The 14,780-nt window shown below is 38.3% G+C and overlaps 1 protein-coding gene across 1 annotated transcript; it reads right to left on the bottom strand.

The window, feature by feature from the left end:
- Window positions 1–1,548: 1,548 nt before the first annotated feature.
- On the bottom strand, window positions 1,549–12,818 carry LOC132272822 (probable leucine-rich repeat receptor-like protein kinase At1g35710). Its single transcript, XM_059773903.1, has 6 exons — window positions 12,385–12,818; window positions 11,894–12,271; window positions 11,680–11,791; window positions 10,562–10,799; window positions 9,166–9,525; window positions 1,549–1,604 (listed from the first exon to the last, which is right to left on the bottom strand). Exons 1-6 carry the CDS (start codon window positions 12,816–12,818, stop codon window positions 1,549–1,551), a joined length of 1,578 nt encoding a protein of 525 aa, XP_059629886.1.
- Window positions 12,819–14,780: the final 1,962 nt, after the last annotated feature.

Raw genomic sequence — 14,780 nt, 5'->3', positions numbered from 1 at the left:
CGATAGCAAAAATAGATATATAAAATAGAGAAAGTGCAGGTACAACAAAAATATCAAAGCCGACAGGCTGGCTGTAAGAATAATACAGTAACAATAATAAAGTATCAAAGGGAGAGAGGGATCATAACATAGAAAAGAGTGGGAGCTCAGGAAGATGAGGTGGGAAGGGCAGGTCTGGCTCCGCAGAAGTCTTTAGATAAATCTCTGAACATGGTCGCGACATCCGTGTGGAAGGTAGCGAACTCTGCTCTATGGGCCATGAGGTCAGCTCTGATGGCAACAACAGCGTCCTCGAGCGTCTGCAGACATACTCCAAAGCCGGGGGTCAAGTCTGGTATGGATGAGTCAGAAGACAACTCCTGCTCATGAATAGGTGACCCGGCTGGATAATGCTGAGCTGCGTCATCCACTGAGTGTTCCAAGTCAATGTCTATATCAATGTTATCATGCTCAGCAGCTGGCTCTGCTGGTGCCGGGGCTGCCTATGCTGCTGCCTCCTCCTCTAACTCCAGCTCTGCAGCCGCCAGTATGGCATGGATCTGCAGGCAAGTGATAATAGCTCTGTAGCTTTTGTCCCAGTCCTTCTTGAGGAAGTGACAGGAACCTTTCTCAGGGTCCTCTCGCGGGTGGATAGGATAACGCTGGTCAATGAGAATCTGGGTGATGAGGTGGCTGAATGGAAGAGACTTGGCCCTTCCGGGCACCTCTTTGCTGACGTACTCATCGTAGAGCTTCCTCATCACGCTCCAGATAAGCGCAGGAATAGACACCCAGTGGCCGGTATAGAAGGCGTACAGGGCTGCTAGATAGTCTCCCCGCCTCTGAATTTTGTGTCCCGCCATGTATATGTTTCGGTAGAGCACCGAATCTATAAACCACAGGTTATTCGGTAAGAATATCCGGGTGGCGAAGGTCTCTCCACCAGCATGGTGACCTATGAGAAAAATTGCCATATCGACATAAGAAGGCCTGTGGAGCCTGGGATAAGTCTCCTGAAGCTCTGGCGGGCACCGATGTGGACAGCGAGTTGAACGGGCCAGAGTATCCACTTTAATGGTGATCTCATGGCCATCGATAGAGGTGATGAGCTCGACTGTAGTGCGCGGCGATGATCGGAGGTTCTGGTAGAATAACCGTACCAGTCGCGGGTAAATCGGCTCTGTGACTGAGGCAAGAATAGCTGAGAGGCCCCGCTGAATGATGTCCTGGTAGGCAAATCGAGTCGGCACCGATCTGGAGAAGAATGCAGTGTCGAATGCTGACTCGTGCTCGATAGTCATGTGTGCATATCTAGGCACGAGTCTGTCACGTCGTAGAGGAGTTGGCTGGGCATGTGGAGCCGGTTGAGCTGGCTGCTCAGCGTCTCTATGTGGTGGTGACGGTGATGGAGTAAAGGCTGGATGAGCCGGCGACTGGGGTGGAGTGGGATGTAGTGGCTCCTCTGTATGGGAGGGCTGTGCAGTCTCCCCAGTCCGCTGTCGGACTCTCTACGGTGTATGCTCGGGACTAGGATCCCTGACACGAGATGGACCAGCTCTGTCATCAAGTCTATGGTTGGAGCTGTGACGATGTCTGCGTGCTACTGTCTTGACGCGAGCCATAGTCTGCAAATATAAATTCAAGAGTTAGTGCCAGCATAAATAGAGTATAAAGCATAATATAGAAACATGTATGTCAAATAAGATAGGCAAAACAAGATATGACATGAATCTATGCGAGTGACAGAATACGAAACATGCTCAACAATGTAAGTATGAAATGCATCCAATGTGGAATATCACAGACATTGGGCATATATAAGATAGCATGAACATAAGATAGGATGAATGAAGTGTGTGTATGAGATCTGTGAAATTTGATCGATTAGAAAAAGAAATGAGATCGATCACAAAAGTTGGATCGATCAAAAATTAGGTTGGATCAACCACCAAATTTAGATCGATCGGAAGTTAGTTGGATCGATCTCAAATCTTCGATCGATCATAAATTTGTTTAATCGATCGAACAGTGCGATGAAGAAACCCTACAGTCACAGATCTGTGGCTGTTGAAGCATGGGGCCCACACGAATGAGTTCGTGGGCCCTCCAACAACACAAATGAATCCTAATTCCATCCCAAACATGGCCCAACATCTAAATCTAACCAAAATCCCCAAAATATATACACATATATACACACATATATATATACAAAGACATGGATGCTCAAGCTTGGAGAATGGCAGATTTAACATGAAAATAACACGATTATGTCATTTAGAAACAGCTATTGATGCATGATAGTTCGAATCAAGGGAAGGATGTCTCGGATCTTACCTCAAGAGAATGAAAGATGTGGAGAACGAGCTTATGAAGAACTGAGATGAAGAAGATGAAGATGGACTGAGATTCAAGGTGCTTGGGTCTCACTGGAGTGGTGGCCTGATCCAGGGGAGATGATTTGCAATAGAAGGGAATGAGAGGCTAGGGTTTGATGTGTTGAAATGATCCAGATGATCGATCTCAAGACCCTTGATTCTGTTTTTAAAAACATTTCCCGACTAGTTCGATCGATCGGAGATGGGTTGTGATCGATCGAACTTTAATGAACTCCTTTCAAAGTATTTTTGGATTTTTGGTTTTTTGAAATTTGCTAAAATAAAATTAAACATTAGAAAATAAAGTAAAACAAAATATTTTTGATTTGCTTTAAATTTTTTTTTTTTTGGGATATAATTAATCAAAAACTAAATAAATTAAAATATTTTTGAATTTTTGAAAACTTGTTGAAAATTGAAACAAAATAAAATGATAGTGAAAATTGAATAAAATAAAAATGAAAATATTTTTGGATTTTCAAAAAGTTGAAAAGTCAAAATTATGAAATGTAAGAAATGTGATCGATTGAAATAATAATTCGATCGATCATAGAAAGGTAAGAATGTACAGGTTCTTGGTTCAAAAATTGGCTAACTGCTGGAACTTGAGATTGATCTAACCTCAAGGTTGGATTGATCGAAATATTGTCAGATCAATTGAAAAATTTCCAGATCGATCTTGAATTGAACTCGAACGATGGGACCGAGAGCTGAAATATGCAGGCCCAAAATTTTTCTAAGTGTTGGATGTAGAATGGAGTTCGATTGATCGAACTTGGAAGTTGGATCGATCGAAGATATATGATCGATCTAAGAATGGGTTCGAATGATGGGACCGACAGCTGATTTTGGATGCAGGTGGATGTAGGTTCAAAATTTGGCTAAGTGTTGGAATGAATCCAAGTTCGATCGATCGAACTCCAATGTGAGATCGATCGAACTTTGCCAAATGCTTAATTATGGCATGAAAACTTATGCAATGCTCACTAAAGTTCCTTTCAATGCATGTGAACCTAAAACAAGTATCTAGACTTCGCAAGAAACAAAATGAAAGATAGAAATGGGGGAGGAATAGGGTTTTGAAACCCTACAAATGTCTTTTTGCTAGTCTTTTATGTCTCTAGCAAGACATTGGGCTCTTTTAGCCCGGATCAAAGATCTTGTAGTGCATCCCCTCCTAGTTGGGGTGATGAATGTTTTGAACTCTACCCAACAAATGGTCCTTTGAAGAACTTGTTGGATCAAGCTCAAAAGAGGCTTTTGATCATTTGTCTATGTCATCAAAACTTTTGGGGTTCCATGCTCTTTCAAAGTAAGAGTTTGAAACAAGACTTTTAGAATGCAAGGTTGAAGATGATCCTTTGGACGTTTTGGTTTTACACGAAAGCTCATTTCCTTGGCAATGAAGATCATAACATTTTTCTACAACATTGACCTCTCCTTTATACTTGTCAAGTGAATTGGGTGTGGGATTAAAGATATTCAACTTCACCTTCATGCGGCCAAATGAAATCTTCATTATCCCCGTCTTACAATTTATGTTGGCATTAGCGGTTACCAAGAAAGGATGGCCAAGGATAACGGGAATTTGGCTCTTAGGATTGGAAACCGGTTCCGTATCAATGACAACGAAATCAACCGGGAAGAAGAATTTATTGATCTTAATCAAAACATCCTCAATGACACCCTTAGGTTTCTTAATGGATCGGTCGGCAAGTTGCAAAACTACCGACGTCGGTTTCAATTCACCTAGGCCCAATTTAACATAGACCGAATATGGAAGAAGGTTAACACTTACTCCTAAGTCAAGAAGTGCCCGATTAATGATATGATCACCAATGATGCATGATGTAGTGGGTGAACAGGGATCCTTAAACTTTGGAAGAGTGTTATGTTGCAAAATTGAGCTTACTTGCTCGGTCAAAACCACTTTTCTTGGTGCTTGGCTCTTGTTCTTTTGCTTTTGGGTGCACAAGTCTTTCAAGAATTTGGCATAAACTAGAATTTGTTTAATTGCATCCAAAAGTGGAAGATTGACTTTCACTTGCCTAAACATTTCCATGATTTCATTGGTTTTTGCCTTTTGCTTATCTTTTGAAATGGACCCTTTTAAGGCATCTGAAAATGGAATCTTTGGTTCAAACACTTTTTCAAAATTTTCTTTTGAAATCTCTTCAACACAAGACGTTTTCGAATCATTTTGTTTCAAATCATTTTTCAACAAAACTTCTTTCTCAACATTATTTTTCAAGACTTCTTTGTCAAACACATTTTTTAAAATTTTCCCATTTGCAAGATCATGTGTATGCAATGAAGGAGGAATGTGATGTGAAATGGGACGGGTGACAACTTGAGGTTGCACCGGTTCACTCTTTTCATTGGACATTTCAACTTGATTGTCCATAACTCTACCACTCTGCAAGGTATTCACTGCGTTAACATGTTCAATGGTATGGCCTTCCGATAAGGAATGGGTTTCCACAACACATTGTTGTTTAAGTGGGGCATTAATGGGCATCTTTCCCTTTTCTCTTGCATTGAGAGTGCTTGCTATTTGCCCTACTTGGGTTTTTAGCTTTGCAATAGATTGAGAGTGAGAATGAAGCAATTGAGTGTTAGCCTAAAGAGTCCCCAAAGCATTTAAAACTTTTTCTTCAAAGGCGGGACTTCTAGTGTTTCCTTGGGAATAAGATTGGTTGGGAAAATGAGAATTAGCAAATTGATTCCTTTGTGATTGATAAGGTCTATAACCTTGGGATCCTTGGTTTTGAAGTGGAGGTGGAATGTATTTCCCTTGGAAACCGCCTTGGGAAGGGTTTAAGCCTTCTCCTTAGTTTTTCCAAGAGATATTCTGATGAGTCCTCCAACTTGGATTATAATGAGTACCATAAGGATTGTTCCCTTGGTTTACAAAAGCCGCATTGACTTGTTCATTAGGTTCATTATGCACTTGTCCATGAGAACAATGAGAAGTAGAATGAAGAACACTAGAACAAGTCATACATGTTTCATTTGATGCACGATGTGAATGGTTAGGAAAGGAAGATACTTGGTTCGCCGAGTTTTGGTTAATCAAAAATTGATCAAACCTTTGAGACAAAGACTTCATTTCGGCTATTTCATTTGAATGTTCGACTTGATGTAAGCCTACACTCTTCTTACCTTGTGAATTTCTACCATTCTTGGATGATAGTGTTCTATGCAAAGAATTTTCACTCATGCTTTCATAAAGAAGCCACACGTCGTCCTCATGCATATCAATGTAAGAGCCACCCATGGAAGCATCAACCATACCCTTATAGTTGTCCAATAAGCTTTCAAAGAAGTATTTAACTAATTGCCATTTAGGCATGTCATGATGTGGACACTTCCTAAGCAATTCATTAAAGCGTTCCTATGCCTCATGAAATGTTTCTCCATCCCCATATGAAAATTCTCGAATTGAGGTCCTCATGGCATTGGTCTTAGAAATCGGATAGTACTTCTTCAAGAACTCTTGTTGCATTTCCACCCAAGAAGTGATTGAAAAAGGCCTAAGATTGTTAAACCAATACTTTGCCTTGTCTTTTAAGGTGAATGAAAAAATTTTGAGTCTTAAAACCACTTCCTGCATGTCCGTATATTTTATGGTGGAACATACTTCAAGAAACTCATCCAAATGTTTGTAAGGTTCTTCACTAGGAAGTCCAGGAAAGTTAGGAAGCATTTGAATAGTTTGTGCTTTAATTTCACAATGATGTGTTCTAAATGGTGGCAATTGAATGCATATGGGTGCATTGTATTCATTAGGCACATAGTGATCTCTTAAAGCAAGAGGTGGATTAGCTACTTGAGATGCAACATGAACACCTTGGTTATGAATTCCTTGATTAATGACGGAAGGTTGTGGAGCATACATTGGCCTTGGTATTCCATACGGAACTTGGCCTTGTTGTTGTGGTGGTTGGATGAATGGCCTTGGCATACCTAATGGTACTTGCATGTTTTCATTGTGCACATTGGGATGAAGGATACCTTGTTGGTTTATGTGACCAATGTCCTCAGTATGGTCATCATTATGGTCATCCATTGATAGATTGGTTCTATTTGAACTTCCTCTTCCCCTAGGATTTCTAACGATAGATTCAAGATGCAAATCAAGAGGGGCAAGAGTTGGTCTGAATGAACGACGTTTATTCATGCACAATGCAAAACAACAAACACAAAGAATGACAAACTTTTCAACTTTACAACAATGCAATTAAACTTCCTCCACAAACATTTAGCCCATGTTCCTACGCTTTAACAAAGATGATGCAAAGAACAATAAAATTGCCTCCACGCGGGCTCACGATTTATCTAAGAATTGAATTACAAGCCTCCACGCGGGCCGACGATTCAACTAAGGAATTGAGTAAAGAAAGTTTTACAAAGGTCCTTTAACACTTCAACTCCAAATTTCAAAGCTTAGCTTAGCAAATATTTTTTTTTATTTTTTTAAAAGTTTTTAGCATTTTCCCTTTCTTTGCTTGCTTGAATTGAATGCTCAATGGCTCCTTTGCTTGCTTCCTCTCCAACAATGCACCTAGTTATATAAGAACAACACAATAAGTAACCAAAAAGAAAAATAAAAATAAAGTAAAAACACGATCAAAAGAGTACTAATCCTAATCAATTTCACAAATTCGACGTTGCCAAATCTAATCAACAAATCCCCGGCAACGGTGCCAAAATTTGACGGGACTACTAGTGGCCGTTCCTTACATGCCAAAATTGATGTAGTGAATGTGCGGTTCAAGGAAAGCTTTTTGGGTCAAGTTTAAATTTATAAAAACCACTACCAACACTACTACTAACGTAGCAAGAGTAAGTAGGGATCGTCCTAAGGGATTATGGGGATTGAGCAATGTCAGAGTTGATTGTAGAATCACAATTAGGGCTAGCAGGTCGAGTGATCAAACAATTGGTTGGTTGGTTGATTAAAGAGCAACTAAATTAAACTAAGTAATAGCAAAAGAGTGCAATTAAGAGTAAGTAAGAGAGAGAAGAGTCTTGGGGTTTAGAGATCACCACCAAGCAATGCATTTCTATAGTATTGACAAGTGATTAATGAGGGCAATTAGGGTGTTGCAATATTGGTGTGTGTGTATTTGGTTAATTCAACAAGTAAGGATGACTAGTTAAGCATGTATTGTCTAGATATCATGTGAAAGGCATAATATATTTAAGCAATGAAGCATATATTGTCTAAACAACATGTGAAAGGCACAATAAATCAAAACAAGTCATTAATCCTTTCATTAGGCTCACAATCCAAATACAACACAAAATTAGAGACATATGCTACTTGTATTCAAAAGCTTGGAACATCAAACAACAAGCATGGATTGTCCTCCCATTTAACACTACTCTACAACTACACTAAGTCTACACTACTAGCATGAAAGTAAACTAGGGGAGAGGAACAATCCATCAAGGAATAAGCATGAACCATCAAGAGAATTATAATAGCATTCCTTTAAGCACTATGTTTTGACAATCTCTAAATCTATGGCATCAATACACATAGACATGCATCAACAACAGAAAATCTAGAGATAAGAACATGAACATCTTATTCTAGCATACATAGACATATGGATAGAATGAAATGATCAATTGAAAGCATTAAACCACATAAATCATTGAATAAACAAGATCTATACATATCAGAGTGTTAAAACATTAATTACAACACTAATTCCTCAATAATACACAAGATAAAGATATAGAAAGCATGATTGGGGCTAACTCTAGCCCCAAGAGGATGTCTAGCCACTCATGGTGGGGATGCTCCAACCCTCAAGGGCTAACTCCATGGAGGAGGTTTGCTCCTAGTTGATGAAGATCTCCAATGGTGTCTCTAGCCTTCTCCTCCTCTAAACTTCCTCTCCAAGAGATGATATCAAAAATAATGTTGGCTCCCCTTGAAAAAACAATCCTTATCCTTATATAGGTAGGTCAAAATGACACCCAAAATGAGTTGGGGTCGTGCACACAATATTCCCTAATGATTGGATAAAGGAAAACTTTTAATGAGATGGAATTTTAACTTTTTCGCACTAGAGGAAGTTCGATCGATCGAACCTTGACTTTGGATCGATCAAACTTGCTGAGATCGATCATATTGAGGCTGGATCGATCCATCTAGCTGAGCTTTTTGGAAAAAAGACAAATCCGAGATATTTTGGGAGATATTTTTGGGAAAAGGACAAAAATTGTTAGTGGGTGGAGAGCTACGGATAAGATCAATCATTTGGATAAGGACAAAGGTGTTGGATCGATCGAAGGATGGTGTTGGATCGATCGAACTTTCGGAACTTTATGCTTTTGGGCCAAGGCTTGGATCTATCAAGAAATGCTGAGATCGATCAATGTTCGATCGATTGAACTTTAGACTTGGATTGATTGAACTTGCTGCCTTGCTTCCTTTTGCTTCTTCCTTCCTCCACTTTGCTCCTTTTTTGGTTTAATCTCATAATTGCTTCAAATAAGCTCTTATTTGGCTGAGTTAGCTTGTTTTCGGGATAAGTGCCCGAAAATGAAAAATAACACGAAATTAATCTAAAACGGCAAAGTAAGATAGATAACGGTACTAGAATGCCTAAGCTTAAGGGGTTTAAATACGTACTTTTCAGTGCTCATCAATCATATATCAAGGTAAGAAGGGTTAAATGAAGAAGAGCTTCTAGTATATTGTGTAATTAGAGTATTCCATTAAGATTGAAAGAGGTGTTTTATAGAACAATTGGACCAAAATCATTTAAAATAATGTAATAAGCAAAATTACCTGGAGCAGCATACCTAAAGGTCCCTGCGAATGAAGTCCAATTAGAAGAGTTAGGATTTAGAAGGCTAGCACTGCCAAAGTCAGAAATGTGAGCCACATATTCAGAATCTAACAAAACATTCTTGTTTGATATGTCCCCATGAACTATAGGAGGCGAACAATCATAATGCATGTGACACAAAGCATCTGTCACATCTTTTACCACATTCGCTCTCTTAATCCATCCAAACTCCGAGGTTTGTTGGTCACTGCTCAAGATCTTTTGCAAACTTCCCCCTTCCAAGAACTCGTAAACCAAAAATGAGTGTTGTGGGTGCGAATAAAAACCATAAAGCCTCACAATATTCCGTTGATGTATTTCTGTTAATGTTCAGATTTCACTTGTAAAACCATTTTGATCAGTAATCCGTCTATCTTCATCTTCAGGGGCATGAAGTTTTTTCACAGCAACAACTAGACCACTCGGCAACTAAGCTTTATAAACACTTGCTGATCCTCCTACCCCAATGCAATGATCAGAGATGAAGTCCTCTGTTACTTCAATGATGTTTTGATACACCAATTTTCCATCATAGCTCCCTATTGTAAATAAATTCTCATTGTTTTCTCTTCTTAGCTCATTTTCTACATTGCCCACTTTCGAGTAAAGAAGATAGAAAATCCCAATAACCAGGAATGAAAGAAGCAAAATTCCTAAAAGAGGAACTATAATCAAAATCACTAGTTTGTTGCCATTCTCTTCATTGCTCATTGTGGTGGCGCAAGCCTTCAAACCAGTGGCATTGCTGCACAAACCTTTATTATTTCTGAATACATTTAACGGAGCCACTTAGAAGGCTTTATTTTTTGAAATAGGACCCTGCAACTAATTGTATGATATATCAACAAAAGTCAAACTTAACATACCTCCAAAAGTCAATGGAATGGATCCAGAAAGCTTATTGTAGGAGAGACTCAATGCTTTTAACTTATCCAATTGTCTAAGTTGGGCTAGGATTTTCCATTTTAGTAAATTGTGGTTGACATTAAGGTTTTCAAGAGAGTGTAAATTCTGCCCAAATTCAAATACAATAGTTTCACGCACTCTCCAAATAGTTCCAGAATTAAGCCCTTTAGATTATTTGCTACCACATTAAGACGTTCCAAGTATGATAACCCACCAATTTCCAAAGGAATGCTGCCTAAAAGTCTATTGTTGCTTAAATCGAGGTCTATTAATGAGGTTAACCTTCCTAAACTCTTTGGAATTTTTCCGTCGAGACGATTTGAATAGATGTGAAGTATACCAAGTTGAGTCGCATTTCCCAATTCAAGTGGTATCTGACCAGAAATATTGTTGTTGGACACTTTTAGGGTCGTTAAATTATGTTACTGGCCTATTTATGAGAAAGCTCACCATACATTTTATTATCACTCAAATTGATATAATCTAATTTTGGATATATGCCGAAATCTTTTGACATATTTCCATAAAGTTGGTCTCTTTCAAGCCTAACTCTGAATAAGCTAGTGCAACTCTTCAAGCTGTTAGGGATTAGACCTGTGAGATGGTTGCCAAATGCAGTGAAATTTACAAATAATCCACCACAGCATATGTTATGTGGTAAATGGTCAGTAAGCTCGTTCCTACTCAACTGCAAGCTTTGCAAATGGGTAAGATTATTAAACGCTATTGGTATAGAGCCAGATAACAGATTTTCGAACAAACCCAAGTCAAAGAGCTTGGTCAAGTTCCCAATAGTGGATAGAATGGATCCAGAGAGTTGATTTTCGTGAAGGTATAACACAGTTAAGTTTCATAAATTCCCTATCGAAGTAGGGATTGCAGTTAAGAAGTTGTTACCGAGCAACTCAAGATCGACAAAAGACCTCAATATTCCAATTTCTTGAGGGATGGATCCTGAAAGTTTGTTGGGAAAAAGATGTAGAAAGGTTAAGTTGACCAAGTTCTTTATTAAAGCAGGTATTAAACTTGAGAAGTTGTTATAGGACAAATCAAGATCGATAAGAGACCTCAACATTCCAATTTCTTAAGGGATGGGTCCTGAAAGTTTGTTGGTAAAAAGATACTGAGTGGTTAAGTTGACTAAGTTTTTTACCAAAGTAGGTATTGAACCTCAGAAGTTGTTTTTGGACAACTCGAGATTGACAAGAGACCTTAACATTCTAATTTCTTAAGGGATGGGTCCTGAAAGTTTGTTGGAAAAAAGATGCAGAGCGGTTAAGTTGACCAAGTTATTTATAGAAGCAGGTATTGGACTGAGAAGTTGTTCTTGTACAAATTGAGATTGACAAGAGACCTCAACATTCTAATTTCTTGAGGGATGGATCCTGAAAGTTTGTTTAAAAAAGGATACAAAGTGGTTAAGTTAACTAAGTTCTTTATCGAAGCAGGTATTGAACCTGAGAAGTTGTTCTTGGACAAATCAAGATCGACAAGAGACCTCAACATTCCAATTTCGTGAGGGATGGGTCCTGAAAGTTTGTTGGTAAAAAGAGAGTGGTTAAGTTGACCAAGTTCTTTATTGAAGCAGGTATTGAACCTGAGAAGTTGCTCTCGAACAACTCGAGATCAACAAGAGACCCCAACATTCCAATTTCTTGAGGGATAGATCCTGAAAGTTTGCTGGAAAAAATATATTTAGTGGTTAAGTTGACCAAGGTCATTATCGAACCAGGTATTGAACCTAAGAAGTTGTTCTTGGATAACTCGAGATTGATAAGAGACCTTAACATTCCAATTTCTTGAGGGATGGATCCTGAAAGTTTGCTAGAAAAAAGATGCAGAGTCGTTAAGTTGACCAAGTTCTTTATTAAAGCAGGTATTGAACCTGAGAAGTTCTCGGATAAATCGAGATCGACAAGAGACCTCAACATTTCAATTTCTTGGGGGATTGGACCTAAGAAGTTGTTCCTTGATAACATAAGATCGATAAGAGACCTTAACATTCCAATTTCTTGAGGGATGGGTCGTGAAAGTTTGTTGTTATCAAGATACAAAGTGGTTAAGTTGATCAAATTCTTTATAGAACAAGGGATTGGACCTGAGAAGTTATTCCACTGGAGATCGACGACCTTAACATTCCATTTTCTTGAGGGATGGGTCCTGAAAATTTGTTGTTATTAAGATACAGAGTGATTAAGTTGACCAAATTCTTTATAGAACAAGGGATTGGACATGAGAAGTTGTTTTTGTACAACTGGAGATCGACAAGAGACCTCAACATTCCAATTTCTTGAGGGATGGGTCTTGAAAGTTTGTTGTTATCAGGATACAAAGTGGTTAAATTAACCAAATTCTTTATAGAACAAGGGATTGGACCTGAGAAGTTGTTCATTGACAACATGAGATCAACAAAAGACCTCAACATTCTTATTTCTTGAGGGATGGGTCCTGAAAATTTGTTGTTATTAAGGTACAAAGTGGTTAAGTTGACCAAATTCTTTATAGAACAAAGGATTGGACCTAAGATGTTTTTCTTATGCAACTGAAGATCGACAAGAGACCTCAACATTCCAATTTCTTGAGGGATGGGTCGTGAAAGTTTGTTGTTATTAGGATACAGAAGTGTCAAGTTGGTCAAGTTCCACATTGCAGCAGGGATTGGACCTATGAGATTGTTCATCTCGAGTGGCATTACACTGAGCGACATCAGTTTCCTATCTCATATGGAATTGCTCCAGAGAGAGAATTATTAGAAAAGTCAAGATAGGTGAGCTTGGAAAGGCTAGTGATGTGGTTAGGGATCGTCCCGTATAGTGAATTGTTATGAAGATCAATGCTACAGAGATGGGAAAAGCATGAGAAGTTGAGATAGTGAAGTGTACCTCTTAAACCAACACTTCGAAGATGTATATAGGTGATACTTCCATTACCCTTTTTGCAATGAGTCCCAAACCAATTGTAAGGGTTGCTGCTGGTGTTTGGAGCCTAAGAGGAGAGAATTAGAGATTGGGTGATGAGCGCTAAAAAGTGCGCATTTAAACCCCTTAAGCTTGAGTATTCTAGGACCTTTGTTTATCTTATTTTTTCGTTTTAGACTAATTTCGTGTTATTTCCTTTTTTAGGTCAATAAAGTTAAAATGAGCTAGAAATGGTTTCTTAAGGCCTTTTTGGAGTTAAACTAAGTCTTGGTGAAAATTTGGAGCAAAAAGAGGTTGATTTGGAACAAAAGGAGGCTAATGCTGAAAAACTGCCAAGTGAGATCTATCGTAGAAAGTTGGATCGATCGAATCAAGATCGATCAAAAGTTGGATCGATCGAACCCAGATCAATCAAAAGTTGGATCAATCAAAAATGTGCTGGCAGCGAGCTGTCTTATTCCCGCGCGCCCGAACTTCACCTACCAAAAAGTTGCGGGATTAGATATTTTTGGGGCTATATTTCTGACTAAGTGGCTAAGAAAAGGACCTTGTATTTAAAGGGAATTGAACCATTTTGTAGAGATCTTTTCATCATTTTATTTTTACATTATAATTTTATTCCCTCTCTCTCTAGAAAAGTTAGAGATTAGGGTTAGAAAAAGAGAGAAGAGTGGAGGCTCCAAGAACACATCTCAACATCTACACACACTCTCTCTCTAGAATTCAATAAAGAAGAAGAGGAAGAAGATTGAGCCATGTTTAGGGATTGCCCTTGAGGGTTCCAAGATCACATCTACCTCCTCCATGATTGGCTAGAATTCTCCTTGGGGCTTGGATGAGCCCCAAGTTTATAATCTAAACCTCTATCTTTTTCATACTTTTTGGGGAATAATATCTTGTGATTAATGTTCTAGCCTTGTGAATTTAATGAATCTTGGTATATTTCTATGATTTCTATGGTTTAATCATTCCTATTAATTCTCTAATTTATTTGCATGTCTATGCGTGATTAAATTGGGAATTATATCTCATATGATTCATATGGATTAATTCTTTCTATTGATTCTCTATATGATTACATGTTGTCTTATGTGTGATTATTTGGGAATTGATCTCTACACTAGTTTTTTCATATTAATTGCATGTCTATATGTGGTTGATTGAGAATCTAGTGATGGCTAAACATGGTTTTTATTAGATGGGTTTGTCAATTAATTTGATGGATTATTCTTATGCTTGATGGGTTGTTCTATAATTTAATTCATGCTTGTAGGTAGGTAGACAATCTTTACTTGATTTGATATTCCATGGCTTATTATTGCAAATTTCATGATTCTCTAGATTGATGTGTGCTACAATTGTGATTAGTTTGATGGGTTATGCTTAGAATTGATGGGTTGTTCTACACTTAGTTTATTTGTTGGTTAGGTAGACGATTCATACATGAATTTGATGGTCCATGCTTAATATTGCAATTGGTAGTAGCATTTTGTTCACAAGAATGTTTTCCCCAAAGTAGTTGAAAGTGTGTGGTTTGGTGAACAAGCTTGGTGGCAATTCCAATAGACCCTAAGCTCTCACTTCTCATCTCTTAAATCCCTATCTCAACTTAGTTTTATTTTACTTGTATTTTAATTAATTGTTTTCTAGAGTAATCAACCAATCTCTCATTGTAATCAATTGATACATTAGAGTCAAAGTTAAATTCCAACACGTATAATCTCTGTGGATGATCCCTACTCGCTATACTT

This window comes from Cornus florida, unplaced genomic scaffold (genome assembly GCF_030987335.1).
Source record: "Cornus florida cultivar Cherokee Brave unplaced genomic scaffold, ASM3098733v1 CherokeeBrave_3.0.0_Hap2_Chr09, whole genome shotgun sequence".
NCBI lineage: Eukaryota > Viridiplantae > Streptophyta > Magnoliopsida > Cornales > Cornaceae > Cornus > Cornus florida.
The sequence above is the reverse complement of the archived record's forward strand: the minus strand, read 5'-3'. Positions and strand labels throughout refer to the sequence as shown.